The following is a 20334-nucleotide window of genomic DNA, read 5'->3' as shown; positions in this document are numbered from 1 at the left end:
TATATATATAATATATAAATGTAGTGTATGAGACAGGAATATTTTCTCAGTTACCATGCAGTCACATTGAATACTTCTGTTAAATTACAGTAATAAAAATGTCACCTAACTTCAAAGGAAATATTGATGAAACTAATAAAATGTAGTGAGGATGAGTAAAAACTCTCATCACATTATTTTTTTTGGAATTTAACCAGTAATGATTTACAGGGTTTATGTTCTGGCATCCAAATTACAATCACAACCCTCTGTATTTCCCTGCATTAGCATGTGTTAAATATTAAAGTTACACAAAAGCTGCTTCCTATGAGTGCTTACGCTAATGTGGGACAAGCTTTCATATTTCTAAATCTGTAAATGTTATACATTTCTTCTGGCTTTGGAATGACATAAATCTTGTTTCAAAGTGTGATCGCTGCTCCGTAATCACGAGTTATGGCTCTTGAACACTGATTTGTTATCAACTCTCTTTCTCTTCTGCTCCACTCCTCTGCTTTTAAAGTGATTAAATATAGAACTATGTTCTGGTAAAACTAGTCTAAAGTTTGTTATTATTGCTTATATCCTTTTGTAAAAGTTTAAGCCCCCTGACAGGAGGATATTTTTATCATGGCTCTTATTGCCAAAAATGTACATAAATAAACTGAGTTGAATTGAATGACACATTTGGTTAAATTACGGACCGCTATATCTGCTCAGCATTGGAAGTTGCTCAGTAACCATTTGCCCCAAAGGCTGATAAACAGACAAACAATCCTTTTTCCCCCACTCCTTAGCCTGCAGACTCTGTGTTTGGATGGGAACCACCTAAGCTCACTACCTGAAGAGCTTGGTGATCTGTCTCAGCTCAACAGCCTGGGTCTCTCCTTCAACAACTTCACTCACGTCCCGACGGTCCTGGAGAAACTGTGTGCAGTGGACAAGCTGGCCATGGCCGGAAACCGAGTGGAGAGCTTGGAGCTGTCCACTCTGGCTCGAATGATCCACCTGAGGAACATCGATCTGCGGTGGGTTGTTTTCCACCTTCCTCTTTTCTCTTGTCAACAGAGGGAATCTCTGTGTGTTCTTCAGATAGTTGTAGTTTTTGCTTCTTTTTAACTTTCTTTTCAAATTGTGGATCGAAAAGGGAACATTCTGTCACAAACTCCAGCCAGCTGAACTTCAGCTGCTCCCGTGTTCCTCACAACTCCTCCAAGCCTCTTTTTTTTAAACTAATATTTATTTATAGATGCCAGATGTGCTGTGAACAAATGCCTTTTACTGCATTGCCCTATTTCACGCCTACATTCACACCTGGGAGCTGCTAACCACAGTCATGGTTTTTTTTTTTGTTGCTGCTATTCAGCATCCTGCTGTTCTGCACATAAACAGTGGGGCACTAAGCACTTTGCTCACCAGGACCTCTGAGGCAGGTAATAAAGGAGATGAAAGCTGTTCTCAATGAATATCCTGCAGCTCTGGAGATTAAGCCAGAAACCTGCACTCCAGCGGCTGCCAGATAATGACCTGACCTTGGGGCTTGAGGTGTGGCTTGACCCCAGCAGGCTGCATTTATAAGGACAAAGGTGCATCTGTGATGGATTAGTTGGCTTGCAGCTCTTATAAAAGGCAGGTTATTGTTTGTGAATATGAATTATGTGATCCAGCTGGAGCAGGGGGTGTCGAACTCATTTTCATTTTGGGCCGTATCAAAAATCTGCATGTTCTTAAAGGGCCGGTTGTGCCAGAATGTATTGATAAAACCCATTAGGCTGTTAAAATGTCAGTAAATAGCTGTTTGTGTCAGTTTTCAACAAGCATTTCTTAAAATTAAATAATGTTGAACAGCGTTTCACACTGATCAGTCCATCCAGGATTGTGTTTTTTTTTTTTTTTTTGCAATTAAAATCACACATTTTGTGGCACTAATTTAGAAATGTCTGTAAGGAATTTTTATGATATTTTCACTAATGTATGAGGCTAAATGTAACTTTTTATTACTCGCCATATCGACCACGGACTATAAGTTAACATCAAGTAAGGAAGAGGCAGCAGCCACTTCAATGTTTTTGGCAAATTTTAAGAAAAATTTGCAAGATCTGTTGATTTTGTATGAATTTTGCAGATTTGTGGAAAAACTGGAGGGACTAGTAGTTGATGTAACTTGGAGTCTAAAGGGCCACATAAAAAGCTACGGTGGTCCAGATTTGGCCCCCGAGCCTCAAGTTTGACATATGTGACCTAGAGCCTTGATCAGACCACAGTGCATCACCTGGCAGTCATGCACCCTGAAATTCTCCTACCTGTTTATCTGGACTGATAAAGTCATAACATTATGACCACCAAAGAGGCTTGGCAGAAGTCACAGTTATGTGGTTCAATTGCTTCTATTATTCAGCTCTGTTTTGCAAAGTCGTTGTGTTATTTTACAAATAATCGTCTAATTTAGCTTCCCTGCTGTGTGCCTCCAGAAATGTTAAGGCTTCCTATTGCTTTCATCATTCAGTTTGCTCTATTATTTGCAGGTTGAACGGACTCAGGTGTGTTAAATGTGAGACTCCAGAGCCAGTGAGCCACGTGACCCAGCTGGACTTGCGCGATAATTGCTTGGACTCGCTCGACCTGAGCACCGTCTGCAACCTGGAGACTCTGCACTGCCAGCGGAACCAGCTGGGGACTCTCACACTCAGCGGTTTCTCACTGCGCATGCTTCATGCCGGCAGCAACCGTGAGTGAAATGGAGCGTCAACTGGCTGCTATTATTACCCCCGCGCCCCTGTGTGGCCCTTTTGCTGTGATGATGCATTCAATTTACCAACCCACAAGAGACAGAAACGATGCAGATGTTTCACTGATGATGATCGGTGCCTTTGTCTTTCTGCAGGCCTCACAACAGTCAACGTCTATCCAGTCCCGAACCAGCTCACACACATGGACCTTTCACAGTGAGTTCTGCACAGGAATAAGAGGTGGATGCGGAGCCACAGAGATTTTCTTATGTTCCATAAAAATAAATAATTTTTTTATGCTTTTTGTTAATGGTGTGGCCCACAGCATGTGTGGGTACAATTATGTTGCTGACAATATTCAGTGAATATTTTTGAATTTATAGTTTCACTCCAAAAAATCAGACTTTTGAAATATTACTCAGGTTTCTTTGCTTTTACAATTTTTTTTTTAATTGACTAATTGTGTTTCACATGCTTTTTCTATGTTCATAAACTTTAATAATGTGTTTTGAAATCTGGGTCTATTAGAACAAGACCAGACATAAAAGTAATTGATACCGACACAATGTTTCATCATGACTGGATGTTAGCAGTTCATGGGGTCTTTAATATGAAACTATGCAACTGTTGCTCATTTTTAAAATTTCACAGTAATTTATTCTGCTAAGTACATGCAGCCCATTGGCATGAACAGCATATTATGCTTATATAGCAACATTACAAGCATAATAAATGGTTATTCCTCTTTGGAATAGACACTGTGTGTGTGTTTTGTTTCAAGCAGGTTAATATTTTTAACATTTTTGCGCAGCTCAAAATTGATACGTAGAGCAAATATTATAAATATACACCCTAAATTATCCTTATTCTTAGACTTGATATATAATATATTATTTGTAAACTGTTATTTATGGAAAACATTTCTGTTCCAGTTATTATAGAGCCCTACATACGTATTCATACAAGTATGTAGGGCTAATGGTGCAAAGTAAATAGGATTCACAAAGAAAAAGTATTAAAAATAAAAGTGACATGTATGAAAGCCCATTTTTGCCTCTTGAAAGAAAACAAGAAGCAAGACCTCATTCTTATGAGACATAAAGTTATATACTTGATTTACTGAGTGTGTGGAAGAATTAAATGTGTGAAAGTCACAATGTTCACTTAGTGTATCATCATTCTGACTTTCTTTACCCTCATTTCTCATGCCAGTGTAATGTACTCCTTTTGTGTTTTCTACATGTGAAGCACTTTAAAAATCTTGTTTCTACAAATAAACTTAACTTGCCTTAACACAAAGCTACTAACTTTAAAGTTCATAACTATGAAAAGTGTAAATTAGAACTTTGAAACTCCTTATTATGACATGCCCCGCTTCATTTGTTTTCTTTTAAGTGATAGAAATGCGCTTCCAATTTATTTCCAACTTAAGTATTTAATTAAGACAAATAAGGCAAAGGAAATTTTATCTGTTGCTTCACTTTCAACTTTGACTTTAATTTGATTCATTGAGTTAAAATGATTAATTGTATCTACTTTGCTTTGCAAGATGTTGAATTATTTGTATCTGTTTTTTCCACCTTATCAATTAAGGCGGGATGAATTGTTTTTCTGCCGTTAAGGAATTATTGCGGTATCAGAAACACAGTAATGCTGAATAATTGCCAGATAGTGGAGGTTTAAGCTGTATTGGGTGAAGGGACAGTCAGATAATCCCAAAACAATCCAGGTGGAATAAATCAAAACACAAGCTTTGCTCAGTCTGAGTGTTTGTCTTTCTGTTTTATGTGTGTTGAGACAGGAACCTGTTGGAATACCTTCCAGCCTGGGTGTGTGACTGTCGAAAAATTGAGATGCTGGACCTTCAGCACAACCTGTTGTTTGAACTTCCTTCCAGGTTTGAACTTTTTTTTTTTCAAATCAGGAATCATTAACTTTTACTGCTCATATCATTTCATAAGTTGTTTTTGTATGTAATTTAACACGTAACTGGAATTTATATGCACATCAGGCGTTACGTTGCATATATTCCTGTTTTTTTCCCCTTGTATGTTTAACTTGGATAAATATAGTGCATTAATGTGTAACACAGTGTCTTGCATAGGTATTCATCCCCTGAGACTTTGTTCACATTTTCTTCATGTTACATTCACATATGTGAAAGACCAGCAGAAAGTAGTGCATAATGGTAAAGTGGATGGACAGGGATATGTTAGTGTTTTGTTTTTTTAACCATATAAAATTCTCAAACGTGTGGCATTTTAGCTTATTTTAAACTGATAACTCTTTGCAAAATAAAACCGAGTCCCATCAATGCCTTCAGAAGTCACCTAGTTAATAAAGTCCACCTCTGTGCTGCTGAACATCAGTATAAATGCAGATGTTGTGTGAAAGCCTCAAATTTTTTGTCAGGGAACATTAGAGAACAAACGGCATCATGAAGACACAGCAGACAGGTCATAAATTAAGATGTGACAAAGCGTTAGAAATTTTTGTATTTGCTTCAATATTCTTTATGCAATTGCAATTGTTGACCTTTCTAGCTTAGAAAAAGCAGAATCATGCCCGGCTGTGAATTCAGTGATGAACGTTCGGTGTCTGCAGCTGGATATGTATTTGTCCTGATCTCTCTCTGTAACGTCTCCAACAGGTTGCTGAACAGCTTAAGTTTGAGGAAGCTGCTGACGGGGAACAACCATTTGCAGAGAGTGCCTGACCTACTTGACCATATTCCTCTGGAAGCCCTTGACCTGCAACATAACAAGCTCAACGAACTTCCAGAGAGTCTCTTTTACAAGGCCTTAAAGTTAGTTTTCTAACCTTTTAAATAGGGTGTTTGCCCTGTACTCTTTATATGATGGCATTATGATTCTTCATCCACAGGTTCCTCTGCTTTACAACTTCTTACTGGCAATCCATGTTTCTGTGGACGGTTACCGTAACGCAGCACAGTATAGATTTGATGGAGCAAATGTGGTCAAGATCAATGCAGCTTTCCCAACCATAACTGGAGCATCTTTTGCTTCCTTATTTCCGATGTGGTAAACCACTTAACACCCATTAGCTGCTGAGTTGCCCTGATGCACTTTACTGTTATGGCAGTGACTTCTGAAAAGAAATTGATCTCCTGACATGCTGTCGAGAACTGCAGAACATGCAGTGAACTGCAGCTGCATTCAGGACTGACGGCGGCATGAAATGCAACAGAAACCGAAAAGGTTATTGCCGTTTGTTTTACCTGCCTTCCTTTGTGTAGTAAAAAGCCACACAGATTGCGAGATCTTAACAGGCTTTCAGTGTTTATGAGCTACTCCTCAGCAAAGACCGTTTAAAAAAAGCATGACAAGGTTCACATTTTACATCAACTACTAGTCCCTCACATTTTAGTTTTATTGCTGCTCTGTGTGTGATACACCACCAGTAATGACTTAATTACGCCTGTTACGTAAGATCTACTGCAGTTCAAATTACTGCCGACCTTCACTGTGCAGCTTAATGAATATTCAAATTAGTCCTCCACTTGCTAACATCTTTACCTCTGTGATTAACTATATCTTCTGCAGCACATTTAGGGAAATAAAAAGGAAATGATCAAACCTGGCGGCCATTTACACATCTGTCACTGTCCGTCCTGGGATTAGTTTGGAGTTTCTTTATAAGCTGTCCTTTTATTTTGCTGGATTTTGTACTTGGTCATAACTTTTATTAGTTGATAAACAATTTAATATACTGTAACAAAAAAAAAAAGTAAAGCATTATCTTCATGATATAAATCCAAAGTTGGGTCCTTATTTATTCAAAGCAATAGCAGATTTTGATTTAGAAAGATTTCATTTAACCACGTTTTTGATATAAAATTAGAAAAGCATAAATCAAAAGACAGTAAAACATAAAAAAAATATACATTTTTCAAAATTCTATTACTTTTTATGCAAGGTTTATTTTAAACATTGGTATGTCGCAAAATTATGAATACCTAATAACAAATTTTTGCTATTATAGTATTCACGTCTCACAATTGCTGACCGGTTTTTGTATGTTTCCACTTGTTAATCTTTGGTAATGAGCTCTGAGTCTTTCAGGTTAGAAGGCCTCCTGACCATCGCCCTAATGTTTAGCCACATCCACAGATTCTGCATCAGACTCAAGTTTTGACTCTTGCTGAGTCACTCCAAATTATTAATATCGCATCCAGTCAGAAGAAAGATGGTGCGAAAACAAAAATACTGTAAATCTTTGTGAGTCAATCAAACAAATACACACACATACAAAAGTATTAAATTACTCTTTAGTTGTAGCATCTGAATAAATGATGATATGTTTGCAGAGCTTTTGGATTGCAGTGAAAAATCAGTGGAAGAAGTAGCAGACCAGACCCAGATTTAGGTTCTGTTTTTTTTTTTTACTTTTTTTAACTTTTTTTTTTTGTCTTCCTAGCCTGAAATACTTAAACGTGTCAGCCAACGCCTTGGAAACCATTCCCCCCAGCAGCCAATCAGAGGAGAGCCTCAGCACCCTCCAGGAGCTCTACCTGACCGGGAACAATCTGAACGAGAACTGCGGCGCTCTGTTGGTCGGACACCAGAACTTGCGGATCCTTCACATCGCCTACAACCAGCTGCTCTCCTTCCCAGCCAGGTGTGTTTGCTGTCTATCACAGCTAACTGAGATCACAAACGGCTGCCATTTTGGTTACTAGTACTTAAAAGTCTTAAGGAAATGAATTCATTAATTGTAATCAGCCAATCGTTTATATTTGATTGTGTATTTCTCCTGTTTCCAGTAAGCTGAGTAAACTGGAACTGCTGGAGGAGCTAAATTTAAGTGGGAACAAGCTGAAGACGATCCCCTCCACGGTGTCCAGCTGCAAGCGGCTGCACACTCTCATCGCACACTCGAATCAAATAACCGTCTTCCCAGAAATCCTCAACCTGCCTGAGATCAAGGTCAGACTCGTTTCCTCTGTTGTTTTTACCATTTCAGATTTCAGATGGCCCTCCTAAGCGTGCTCCAGCTCACATGTGCTTTTGAATGTTTTTTACACGCAGCTTGTAGATCTAAGCTGCAATGAGCTGACTGAGATCCAATTACCCGACTCCCTGCCTACTACACTGCAAGAGCTGGACTTGACGGGCAACAGCACCCTGACGCTGGAACACAAAACCCTCAATCTGTTCAGGTGAGTCACGGCATCCGGAGCGGACGGTGGCATTTTCCCCGTTTTAAAAGCCTGAAATTAAACACTTTGGATTCTGCAGCCTTGAGGCGCAAAAACTTAAAACCGAAATGGATAACGGTTCTGGAAAATGAAAAAATGAGGAAGGGACATTTCTCAGAAAACTCACGTTTGAACAGTAAAACAAAACAACACAAAGAAATAAAGCGAAATACCAAACAAGTTTTTTTATGCATTCATTACACACCTTGTTCTGCAGTGTTTCCTGTTATTTTCTCCTTTTCTCCCCCTGCAGCCATATTACCACGCTGAAATTAGACCAGAAATCTGCCACGACGCCCGGAGACTCCCTGGGCCCCTCGACTCTCTGGAAGCACGGTTACTCCGAGATGAGAGGCCAAAGAAATAAGTGTGTTCTTCCTTTGTTTTTCCAAGATTTATTTTATTTGCAGGGAAGGATAGGCAATTACTTTTTGTAGACTTCATTTATCATAACAGAAACTAAATAAATTATACCACTAAATCTGCTTTAGTGAAGGACGCGAGTGCAGATGCAAATATTGTTGCTCCTCATTAAGTCTGTATTTGTCGAGCTTTATCGTTTTTCCCTTGTGAAGTACCAAATATAAATCGATTCCTGATTTGGTGCATTGAACACTGAACAAAATTTATAAAATAAGTTCTAATTTTCTTTTTATCAAGGAGTCACTCCTTTTTTTTGCAATTTTTATCTTTATTGATTCGTATTTTTTCTTTTTTTTTTTTGTCCAGTTTAAGCCTTTTAGGATTCCTGTTTGCTTTGGACAAGCTAACAGACGAGGTTAGACTGGAGTCTCCAAGTATTATGATGTTTGCAGATGATATTGTGACCTGCAGTGAGAGAAAAAAGCTAGAAAGGTGGAGGTATGATGGTGAAATTTAGTTGAAGCAAGAAAGATTACATGAGTGTAAATGAGAAGGGACTCAAGTGGAGAAGTGACATTACAAGTAGTAGAAACTGTCCAAAGCAAAGGAGAGTGTGAGAAGGAGGTGAAACAGTTACTGCCAAATGTCTGAAATTTACAGGGTCACTGCATCACTGTTTTGATAAGGTGAATCTGCTTGTGTGGAACAGGTTGTGTGTTTCCGTGCTTGCCGTGGACCGTTTTGGAGACGGTGGAGAAGGTTGTTACGGGATCTTCGATGGCGACCGCAACGAGGAAGTGCCACGTCTTCTACAATGCACCATGGGAGACGTGCTTTGTGAAGAACTCCAGCACTCCTATGTTGACACAGTGTACATGTGCAACACCTTTCTCACCTCACACAGGTTAGACAAGCAATCTGTTTATTGTGTTTGCTGTTTATCAGAACACTTTATTTCTAGTTTCTTTCCTGCTGAACAGGAAACTTGGCATGGCCGGACAGAAGCTCGGTGCGTCTGCCTTGTTGTGCTACATTCACCGTGAGACGTCGGAGCCCGGGAGCTGCTTCAGCCTAACTGTGGCTAACGTTGGTACATGCCAGGCCATTCTGTGCCGTGATGGACAGCCTGTCCAGCTCTCAAAGGTTTTCAACTTGGAGAACTCCACAGAGGAGATGGAGAGGGTTAAAGTCAATAAAGCCATTATAACAGAGGTAATGCTCATGCTAAAATATGATAGACGTAGATTCTATATCTAAAGATGCGACGCAATGTTTCTTTGGCATCGTCTCTTTTCTAGGATAACAAAGTGAGTGGAGTGACGTGCTGCTCTCGCCTGTTGGGCTGTTCCTATCTGTCTCCCTGGGTGCTTCCAAAGCCCTGGGTGCATACTGAGCCGCTCTGTGCCAAGGACGAGTTCCTGATCCTGGGGAACCGAGCCCTTTTCGAGCGAGTGTCCTATCAGGAGGCCGTGTACACCGTGCAGGCCGTGCGGGATCCACATGCAGCCGCCAAGAAACTGTGCTCCCTTGCCCAGAGCTACGGCTGCAAGGACAACATCGGAGCCGCGGTGGTGTCACTATGTGTCGGTGAGGACAGCTGCACTTGTGAGCCGCCGGTGTTGAACAATGAACCGCGGGGTCCGACCCCAGCCCTTGTGCCGGTGTCCGTGACTCCATGCCCCAGTGATCCAGGAAACATCTCGTCTAGCAGCGGCATTGGCACCGAGTTCAGCAGTGAGACGTCGGCCTCGGAGGTGGGCAGCGAGGCAGGGTCCACCGCTTCGGATGAGCACCCGTCCTCTGGCCCTACGTCTCGCCCAGAGAGGCGCTGCAGCCTCCACCCTGCTCCTGCGCTCTGCGGGATCATGGTGCCGGGTCCAGCTCCAACGAGAACTCACCCCGGTGTTTTCCAGCGCCAGCCCTCCAGTGCTACTTTCTCAAGCAACCAGTCTGACAATGGCTTGGACAGCGATGACGAAGCTCCACTTGAGGGTGTCATCTCTAACGGTAGCAAGTTAGAGGTGGAGGTAGACATTCACTGCTGTGCTTTCCAGCTTCGGCCGGTGGCCCCCGAGAGCCCAAAGGAGCTGAATCTGGAAAATCGCAACGGTAAAATGCGCAGACAGAACAGCGTGGTGGTTTCTGCTACAAACGGCTGTCTGCTGGCCGTATGTGGTAGAGAGAACGGAGACCTCAAGAAGTCACCTTCCACCTCCAGCCTGTTCGGCAAGAAACTGTCCAATGGTTCTGTGGTGGCCCTGGAAGAGAGTCATAATATCATTGAGGTTGCCCTGGAGGTGCCAAAGAAAAAATCAGGCTACTTCACGGCCCCGGCTCAGCAGGACCCAGAGGACCAGCTAATTGTGCCTCCTGGTCTTGAGCAGGAGGTCAGAGAGCAGCTGAAAGGCCAGAGCCTTCTTGTCTCAGGCATCTCCACACCGCCAACACCCACCTGTGTGAAAGATCCACCGTGGGATCAACCACACCCTCCTGCATTTGCCTCCACCTTAGTTCCAGGGCCGGGCCTCGCTGCCGTCCTGCAGCAGGAAGTCTACGATACCGCCCTCTAGGACGCTGAGTCGGCCGTTTGGCTTCAGTTTGGATTGTGCCATTCTTGAGATGTAGGACTGTCTCCTACAGCTGGTTTAGTTGGAAGAAGTTGCCATTTGAAAAAATGTTGAGAAGACAAGAAAAGCCTTTAGAACTCTGTTAAAAACTGATACTGTGCCATTAAAGAGAGATAAGCAGAACATGCTCTGAGTATCCGCCACAATAGGGCTGAACAAGATTTCCACACGTCCAATATGTCAACAGCATTTCCCTTTACTTGGAAAGTTAAGCAATCTGATGGATGCAGAAAAGATTGTGGTCAGTCTCCCCACCAGGAACCCAAAGGTGACTCAGGTCCTGCAGAGATCGATTCGTGCCGAAGCTTGAAAAAGTGCCTAAAACGGACGACACATCAGAGAGCTCAACCAGATTAGGAGTTGGGATGAGAGTTTGTTTCAGTTATATTCAGACGGGACGCGGTCTTTGCGAACACTCGATGTCCATGGACACCTTTCTTACGGCTAGTGAAGCTCGGCCCGTTGTTGTCTTTATTTAGCGCAGACAAATGTGTTGAAAACTTGAGTTTTTATCCCATAATCCCATCAGAATTCATCTTAAATAAAGTCCAGCTTTGCTCAACCCCAAACAACGTCCAACTACATTCAAACATTTTCAAGTGGACGTCTTTTCACCTTTAACTTTTCAACCACATGTTCGTGATGTTTAAACAGAAAACAATGCTATAGTTTCGACGTCCCTTCAGTGAAAGTTTTCTAGTGGGATAACGCTAGCAGATACGACTCTCCTCTCTTACACAAAGAGACCTAGGGTTACTCTCTTTACCCAAATGGTACGTTTTAAAGTTTATTATTAGTGTGGTATTTTGTTTGATTTTTAAAGAGAGAAATCTCATTCCTGACCCAAAGGTCACATATCATACCTCTAGATCTGGAAGTCAACTTTAAAAAAAAAAAAAAGAACCGAAAGAACTTAAGATGTCATCAACATGCAAAGACAAGAATAACTGCCTTTATGTTCAAATTATTAATTTGGGTTTTATTTTTTTAGAATCTGACAAACTGGATGAATCATTGTAGAAAACACCCTCTGAGGGATAAGCTTTGAGTCCACTGCAGACGTCTTATGAGCCGTTTGACACTGAAGATATTCAGCTCTGGTGGGCTGAAGTGGGAGTGACAGCAGAATAATCAGTGACGATGAATCCCCATAAAAGCTGCATTTCAGAGAAGAACAGATATTTTGAGTTTAGGCATTTTGAACACATTCTGATTAATTAATTTGAACAAATCAGTCAGATAGCAGTCAAGTATAAAATGATGTTTTATCTATCTTCTTATTTAAAGTCTCTGTTTATGTATAGACAGAGATTATTCTTATTTATTAATATTTGAGGCTGCTGATGTTAGTTATGTTATACAGCGATGCTATGAACAAACTTGTCATCTACTTGTCATTTTCTCACATTTACTCCATGCGTTGATTTTTTTTTTTTCTTCTCCCTGTATTTTTCTGCTTGTTCCGTCAAATGTTGGACTTGGAAGCTGCTTTGCCAAACTGTGGTGAGAGGAAATTTGTCAGGACAAGCTGAATGTAAGAAATCAGTCATAGCTGAATGGGAAACTTGTAACTCAGTCACTTGACTTTACCTGAACAACATTAATCAGAACAAATATCTTTGGTAAACAAAATCTGAACAATGTTCAAACTATTACAAAGTATTAATTCCAAGCTTTCAGAAATTTTTGAAGATTAAATCTTAGAAATTGAGGTTTGTTGTGATATCATTTGAAATAATTTTTTTTCCTAAATACATTTATGTGAGGTATTTTTTCATTTTTTTAAAAAATCATTGGTTAATGCTTCTTTAGATGTCAGCAAACACAATAAAAATATACAAACGTAAACATATGCGGTACTTGACACCAGAAAGACTTTCTTAAGTCACTCAGAATATGTAATCATTTCTTCCTCCCTTCAAAGCTTTAGCATCATGTATTATGATAATATCGTGCACACAGAGCCCTCAGCAGTTATTGGCACCTAGTAAATGGTAACTGGTCCTTTATCGAGTCCAGAGGACCCCAAAATACTGACTTCACACTACATTCAGTAGTAGCCTAACTTCAAAATATTATTACTTAAGAAGTAAAATATTACTAGCTAAAACTAGTAACGCTGATCTACTTGGGAAAAAAAAGCTACATATGGATTTAATAAGTCTCAGTTAGGTATAAGAATTTCCGGGGTTCCCAGTAGGTGTCGCCCTGCCAGTTCTGCATAAAGCAATTATTTCTTACGGTATTTGTCTCCACAGGATAAATGCACTAAGCTAGATTTTTAATTTCTCCGTTTTCTGTTTGATATTTTACTGGTGGAATAAAAGATTTTTTTATTTATGATGATATTTACCTTCAGTGCCAGTAAATCCTGAGGTTGCTGTACCCATAGGTATAAACTATAACTGTATTTATGATACCTAAATTATTAGGGGAAACTCGGTATCGTACTGCCCTAGAAACCTCACTTTATTCAGCTCCGAATGCCTCCAACTTGTTCAGCTTGTCTTCTCTGGTCAGAAGTAGTCCAATGTTTGCTCTTGTCAGCTATTATTGTGTTAGTTTCACAATTTTCCTTCTACTTTGACCCTAATTTCAGTAGTTTTGGAATTTCACATGTGTTTTTAGCTGGAACTATGACGTTTTTGCCTTAAAGCTCCTCTAAGCAGTCTTTAAAAGGAGAAGTCCTTTGGGTTGTCCGTCTCTATTCTGTTTTCCTAAGAATCGTCTTTAAAGGCCAGCACATACTATAAAAATTTTTTTAAAAATCTGAGAAAGTAGTTTCTTTTGCATATGTAAGAAAAAATTTTCTTGCCAGATGCTATTTCAAGGACAAACTACAAGAACGTCTGTCCTGGGGTGCATTTTTTTTTCTGATTTTGCAGAGCATGTGTAGGCCTTAAGTGTGAGGAATCCTCAGTTTCTTGCTTGCCAAGTTGTTGTACATTCAACTAAAGTAACTCTGCTATGAGCACTTTGTACAAAAAAAAGAATTAAATCTGCTGTCACATGTGTTTCACTTAATGTTTAACAGTTTAACAACAGGTTCCTCGGTCACAGACAACATTTCTTGCAAAGGAAACCACTGACAGTAAAGCAGACGGTAGTCGAAAGTAATATCACTAAACGAACGGTAGTTTTTGTTGTACTTGCCACAACATTTATTTATAGAGCTTGTTTGTGTCTGTTTCCTTGCAATCATACATCATTTTTATTCTGTCTTTTAACTTATTTTTATCATTTACACAAATCAGACTGAACGCATTCTGTTGCTTACATTCATGGCTAAGACTTGATCCAAAAAAAAATGTTGTGCTTGTTTGTTTTCTCTATATCAAAATCTCCCTAAAAATAATACAAAAAAAAAGTATTCAAATTGTATCATGCATCATTATCAAAGCCCTTGAATTATTTTTCTAAAGTTATAAAAAGTACAGATTTTATCTACAAAGCACTTTGCTAAAGCTAATAATGAATTCTTGTCACTTTATCGACCTGTGTCTGAGCTGCCAAACACGTGGGACTCTGTGGTTCCGACGTCCACGATGCATCTGGCGTCTGGACCGAAGTCAGCGAGACGTTCGCGGACGCTGCAGACATTCTGAGACAGATTATGATTGTGCGAGTCAACAGAGGAGAGCTTGAACTTTCCCAGAGGTTTCACAAAATAGTGTGATCTTTTGAGTTCTCTTGTAAAATATGCAACATGTCAAGTGTAAATATAAATGTGATGAGACTGTCACTTTACCACCCGAAACCACATAAGTCCTGTCACTTAAAATGTCTTAATATCAAGTGCTGTGCGTTTGTATGATGTCGTCGGAGTTGTGTTTATATGTCACACTGAGCATTTTTTGTGAGTCTGCTCCGTCCATTTGACCTGCTGCCTTTTGTGGTTTGTTGCCAGTCCAAAAATGAATATGACATTTCTCTGTAGCGTTCTCCAAACTTAACTAAACCCATTTTTGACATCATTTGACCCCCTTAAACTGTTGCCGTCTCTTGTATGATGCCATATTATCCTCAGCTATATATTTTTTCCAGCTTGAAGTATGTCTTATTTTTGATGAGGCAGTCGTTGTGCACTGAAATCTGTCTGGAACTGGATGCACAGAAACAGGAAGAGGGAGGTGTTGAAGAATGTGCTTTGGTTCAAAAGAAAGCACTTGGCACAATACTCCTTAAACATTTCTAAGAAGAGGGAATTCACATTAAAGCAGACTACATTGTTTTTCTCGTGATTCATTTATTTGGAGTAGTACGTCCTCTTTGCACATCTAAATGAGCTTGCAGAAGTATCTGTGTTTCTGTGTAGTGTGAAGTGCATGCATGCCTGTGTGACCAATGGTTTGACTGTAACTCTGTGTGAACTGTGAACGAAACTGATCAGAGGCGCTCCAACTGTATAACACGTGACCAAAGTAGCCACTGTCTGTCATGTTTCCTTTTTGCAGATTTTTTTTTTTTTTCTCGATGCCAAGAAGCTTGATGTTTATTTTTGTACTTCATTGTATCATGCAAATTTCTATCACCCTCTTGCTACAGAATTGAAAACTATAGGGATTCCTCAGAAAACCGTCACTCGTTAGGGCACCATTGAGGGTACTAACTGTAACCGTATTTCATACTGGAAGCATGTGCTAAACACAAGTCAACTGAGAAACATGTATATACAAAATATGGTTTATTTGTATAAAATGAAGCATATCCAATATATTTTTTTCTAGCATGCTGATTGCTGCTAAAAATTTATGTTGAGTAATAAACAATAACATTGTTTAGGAATGGAGCTAACAAAGAGCACTTTTGCTGTTTTTCAGAGACTTATGCTCATATGAACCTTCTGTGAAATAAAAGATAATCATTTTTTATTTCAGATGCTGCTATTATTATTTTCAGTTTTTAATGATTTTTGTTTTTTTCAATTAACTTTAAGCCAAGTAGCAATAAAACTTTTTACTGTGAATGGTTTTGTCCAGCTTCATTTTGATGACCATGTTTATGATCATTTTTAGTTGCTCGGTACACACGAGTCAGTCAAAAATGTCTACTTGAAGACAAATATAAACTGTCTAAAACATAAGGAATAAAAGGGCAGGATGGTTTGTACATGTGTATTCTTGTGTTTATATATAAATTTATAATTGATATAATTGAGTTTATCAGCAAAACATAGCATTTTAGACTATATATATATATATATAATATATAAATATTTGCTGTACAAACTGGTTTAACAGTTTACCCTCACACATCTAATGTATCAGCTTAAGTTAAAGGATTTTGTCTCTACAAGCCACATGCAATGAGGTTTTAGATTTCTGCATGTTTTTATTGCTTAGTTTCATAAAGTACATGCCACCTACTGGAGAAGCGTAGAACTTCACCCTTCAGTCTAGCAAAGATTTAAAGACTCACTATTGTAAATGTGCATCAAATTAACCAAACTACACATAAAACTTCTTGTGTAAATATTTTCAAACCACCAGAGTAGCTCTTTGCTTTGTTAAGATTTCAAGATAAGTTTAAAAAGGTTGTTTTATGTCAAAAGAGAAGCAATCCTAATATTATAAAAAAGTATTGTATCCGTTTAGGGTTAGGGTTGACCCCAAGTTGATTTTCTCTTTTTACATGCCAAAAAATGAAATTGTATGTACACTCATCTAGCTGTTTATTATGACATTTACAAAAATAGTACAAATAAAAAAAGAGCATTAAGACTAAAAAAAAAGTATTCCGACTTATATAAAGAAATTTAGTACATAAAAAGACTTAATGGAAATCCCTTCCAATCTGTTAAAACTTTTTTCTCTAATACGAGTAAGAAAAGCGTGTTTAAAAATAATTGTCCTCATTTGTTCTTTCATTCTTCTGCTCTCGTATTGATCTGAAGGCTCTGACTGCCAGCACCCCACCAAAGACGAAAACAAAAGTCCCTGCCACTCCAAACAATCCTCCTGCGATGTCTGCACCATTAAAGCTGCACTCAAAGCCCTTGTGTCCTTTGCTCTTGTACATCTGCTCCCTCTCCTGACAGATGGGGTTTTGGTAGGTTTCCTGTATTTTAATAAAGTAGAAAGCTAACCCAGCGATGTAACCTAAGCCAATCAGAAAATTCACAACAGCCTCCACAAGCAGCACAATGGGCCAGCGGTGGGAGACCCTGAAGACCCCCAGGCCAAACATGACACAGGCGTACGTCATCAAAATCCCACCGCAGGCCATTGTAAAGACATACGGAGGCCGCTTGAGCTGGTGGAAGAGGCGGTCCAGCTCCTTGACTCTGTCTGCATCGGCGCCAGTGAAGGCGCTGGCACCTCCAAAGTAATAAGCGTAAATTCCTCCGAGGCTGGCCAGGTCGCGGTAGCCCCCGTTGTTGCTGTACGGCACTCCGGCGCAGATTATGATGAGGAGATTCACAGAGATCTCCATGAGCTGGCAGATGCCTGAGAGACATGCAAGAGAGAGCAGCGAGATCTCAGTTTTGACTCCGTGTGGCTTCTAAAGTTAATACATTTACAGCAAAAATGTCAGATTTCCTGATATTTTCTCTGACGAAAGATCTTTGCCTCACTGGAAAATTTGACTTTGTCTTAGAGAACTCCAAAATCTAATGAAAATCAAATCAGGTTTGATGCAGTTTAGGAGTCTGCGTTTAAGAACATTCTGCAAATATTAAATGTAAACGTACTGAAAAGTAACACAATAACGTAGGGCATCATTCATTACAGTTTTGCTGCTACACAGTAATATACAGAAATATTGAACTGTAGCAAGCTTGAGCGTCACAGAAGAACCTCAAAGGGAATATACTTACCTCTAGAGGTCAGCGTGTACCTTAAATTGTACATGGCTTCTCTGTGCTGTTGTTGATAAACCTCATGGTTATACACTGATGTTTCTCTGGGCCTTCAAAGACAACACCATTTTATTTTAGAGATGTAACATGACCTTCATTGCGATGTAAAACGGAAAAAATGTCAAGCCTTCATCAAGTTTTCTTACAGTGTTGAGGGCCTTTCATGAGCAATGTATGCAGCTGACCCCTTATGACCCCTTGTCACGTCTCTCTTTCTGTTCTCTTTGGTTCTTCTGTCACTGCTGAACCGCTCCTCCACGCCTCCTGGCTTCTGGCTGCGTCTCTGGGTATCGTGCAGAGAGTGCTGTCCCCTGTGTGAGTAATCCCTGCTCTTGTACTCTGCGGACACATCACTCCTCTGATGGTGTCTTCCCCTGTCTGGCATCTCCCTTTACCTGTTGAAGAAGATTATGGACATGAATCCCATTACAGACTCCAATAGACAAAGTGGATGGTTGGCTTGTGCACAAAGAAGAAGCTTTCAAGACGTAACAAGCAGCAAAACAGTAAGGTGGAATATCTACAGTTAAAGCCCTGCCACAGACTGGCGACCTGTCCAGGGCGTGCACTGCCTCTCGCCCGAAATGTCTCGCTGGAGAGAGGCACCAGCACCCCTCCCGACCCCACTAGGGACAAGCGTGTAAGAAGATGGATGGATGAATGGATATACAGTTAAAACCAAATGTATAAAAACTTTAACATTTTTTCCTCACGAATTTACAGCAAGTCTAAATGTTTTTTGGTTTGGGTCAGGTAGGATTACCAAAAAAGATTTATTTGCTTGATGCCAGCATATATGCTGGCATCAGGTATATGCCAGCATGTATGGCATATATGGCATTTTCCATATATGCTGCTTGAGTTTAACCCAAAACGTATAAGTTTTGAGTTAAACTTATAAGTTTATAAAACTTATACGTTTTGAGTTAAATGAACACAGAAAAGTAAGTTGGCATAGCAAAAGCAAAAGAATTAAGTTAAATTAATGTAAATAAGTCCATAAGATGAACTTCAACCCAAAAACACTTTTTAGAGCGTAATGACAAGAGATGTCCCTGGATTTTGTGAAGCATTGACTTTAAACTTTATACTTTGCCTATATCCTTATGTGACCAAGGTTTGGTGGATTGTTGACCTCTTCTTTCTTACAGAAATAAGGAAACCAAGTCAGTGTTGTAGGCCACTTTGCTCACTTCTTTTCAGGTCTAACACAGACAAGGTTTTGTGGTATAGACGTCCCAAAACACTGATTTTGTTGACCTGAATCCACTTTGTAATGAATTCGCTGGTATGTTGGTCATTGTTAATTTGAAACACCAAATTGTGATGTAACTTTAACTACCTCGCTGATATCCAGAGATGTTGCTTTAATGTAATTTTTCTGAAGTGTACCAGTTTCTCCTGCAATAAAATAGCCCCACAGGATGATGCGGCCACCTCCGTACTTCATAGATGAAATGGCATTGTCAGGCTTGGAACTTCTCCAAACGTGGTCATTATAGTGAAACGCCTAAATTTTACTTTCATCAACAAAACATGTCCTGCAGATTCAATGAATTTCTCCCTTAGTGCATTTAAAAAAAATGTAATCTGTCTTTTTATGTTGTATTAGAGTATTGGTGTCTTTCTCTTTGTCTAGCCTGCGGAAAGAAAATCATACAACTTCAATCAATGTGACGTTAGCAAATAGTGATACTGTTATTACAGCTCGTAACGCGCAGGAACAATCAGGTCAGATTAATTAGCTTTTCGTTCTAAAACTGACATGGTTGTGGTTTTATCAAGAACCTAAAACATAGTTTGTGTTTCCCCTAAATCCCGTCCTTACCTCACCTTGTTTTCGTTTAGAGCAAAGCAGCGCAATCCACCTGTAGCAACTTCCTGTTGGGAGATCTTCTCCACTCACCTGTTCTGCGTCCACGCCCACTTGATGTGAGACGTCTTTGTGTGGGTGTGTAACTTCATCTCCACTGACTGCATCATGGGTAGGACTCAGTCAGGACCAGTGCCTCCACACGTGAAGCATGAATGCATTCATTTGTTGATCAAGACAGTATCTCCGAAAACAGTTTTTTTTTCCCCCCAATCAGGTTGAATTTGACTAAATAGGGAAATTAGAGCAGAATGGAGTTGAATTACTATAATTTTTCATTGTATCGTCTATACTTTGTTTGAAAACCACAAGAGGACTTCTGTACACACTGGGATTGGTGTTAAAACTAACTTCTTTTTGTTTGAATTAACTTCAAAAGTCCAAAGATTTGCGATTCACGCCACAACCCGGACACAGAGCACGAGGTCAAGTGTCTTGCTAGTGAGTGTAATCACGTCACTCAAAGCACTTCCGCAGAGGAAAAGATCCCTTTCAATATAAATGTCACTATGATGTCATTTACTGTCTTATTCAAATAATGAACCAATTCTTAACAGATTTGTTTGCATATATTTGCATGAATCAGCACCATAAAAACAACTTGAGTTCTGCATGTAACTGCGGTGTCCTAAATCTGATAATGTATTTTACAAATATCATTTGAGAGGCCATCTTAATAATGATTT

General features: G+C 39.7%; 2 protein-coding genes across 4 annotated transcripts in view; one reads left to right on the top strand and one right to left on the bottom strand.

The window, feature by feature from the left end:
* Positions 1-13798, top strand: part of phlpp2 (PH domain and leucine rich repeat protein phosphatase 2) — a 41248-nt gene extending 27450 nt beyond the window's left edge. Inside the window, exons 8-19 of the mRNA XM_008405350.2 lie at positions 777-1007; positions 2505-2707; positions 2864-2924; positions 4510-4605; positions 5359-5514; positions 7146-7346; positions 7492-7654; positions 7757-7887; positions 8180-8293; positions 8999-9193; positions 9270-9501; positions 9588-13798. Coding sequence (XP_008403572.1) covers positions 777-1007; positions 2505-2707; positions 2864-2924; positions 4510-4605; positions 5359-5514; positions 7146-7346; positions 7492-7654; positions 7757-7887; positions 8180-8293; positions 8999-9193; positions 9270-9501; positions 9588-10859 — 3055 coding nt within the window. The 3' untranslated portion in view covers positions 10860-13798. The remainder of the gene's footprint in view (positions 1-776; positions 1008-2504; positions 2708-2863; positions 2925-4509; positions 4606-5358; positions 5515-7145; positions 7347-7491; positions 7655-7756; positions 7888-8179; positions 8294-8998; positions 9194-9269; positions 9502-9587) is intronic.
* Positions 13799-15356: 1558 nt separating this feature from the next.
* Positions 15357-20073, bottom strand: marveld3 (MARVEL domain containing 3). Of its 3 annotated transcripts, none has more exons than XM_008405346.2 (4): positions 19682-20073; positions 17922-18170; positions 17734-17825; positions 15357-17362 (listed from the first exon to the last, which is right to left on the bottom strand). In XM_008405346.2, exons 2-4 carry the CDS (start codon positions 18158-18160, stop codon positions 16752-16754), a joined length of 942 nt encoding a protein of 313 aa, XP_008403568.1. In that variant the 5' UTR covers positions 18161-18170; positions 19682-20073; the 3' UTR covers positions 15357-16751. The 3 variants fall into 3 exon arrangements, with proteins under 3 accessions (XP_008403568.1, XP_008403571.1, XP_008403570.1); XM_008405349.2 differs by having other exon boundaries at positions 19609-19683; XM_008405348.2 differs by lacking the exon at positions 19682-20073 and adding an exon at positions 19604-19677.
* Positions 20074-20334: the final 261 nt, after the last annotated feature.

Source organism: Poecilia reticulata, linkage group LG3 (genome assembly GCF_000633615.1).
Source record: "Poecilia reticulata strain Guanapo linkage group LG3, Guppy_female_1.0+MT, whole genome shotgun sequence".
Lineage (NCBI taxonomy): Eukaryota > Metazoa > Chordata > Actinopteri > Cyprinodontiformes > Poeciliidae > Poecilia > Poecilia reticulata.
Note: the sequence above shows the minus strand (reverse complement) of the source record. Positions and strands in the feature narration are given on the sequence as shown.

What these genes read in the sequence shown, in the direction of transcription:
- marveld3 (XM_008405346.2), bottom strand. Translation starts at nt 18,160, where the DNA reads ATGCCAGACAGGGGAAGACACCATCAGAGGAGTGATGTGTCCGCAGAG. An exon ending in CATGAAAGGCCCTCAACACT is followed by an intron (nt 17,826 to 17,921) that starts GTAAGAAAACTT and finishes TTGTCTTTGAAG; the next exon opens with GCCCAGAGAAACATCAGTGT. An exon ending in GTACACGCTGACCTCTAGAG is followed by an intron (nt 17,363 to 17,733) that starts GTAAGTATATTC and finishes CATGTCTCTCAG; the next exon opens with GCATCTGCCAGCTCATGGAG.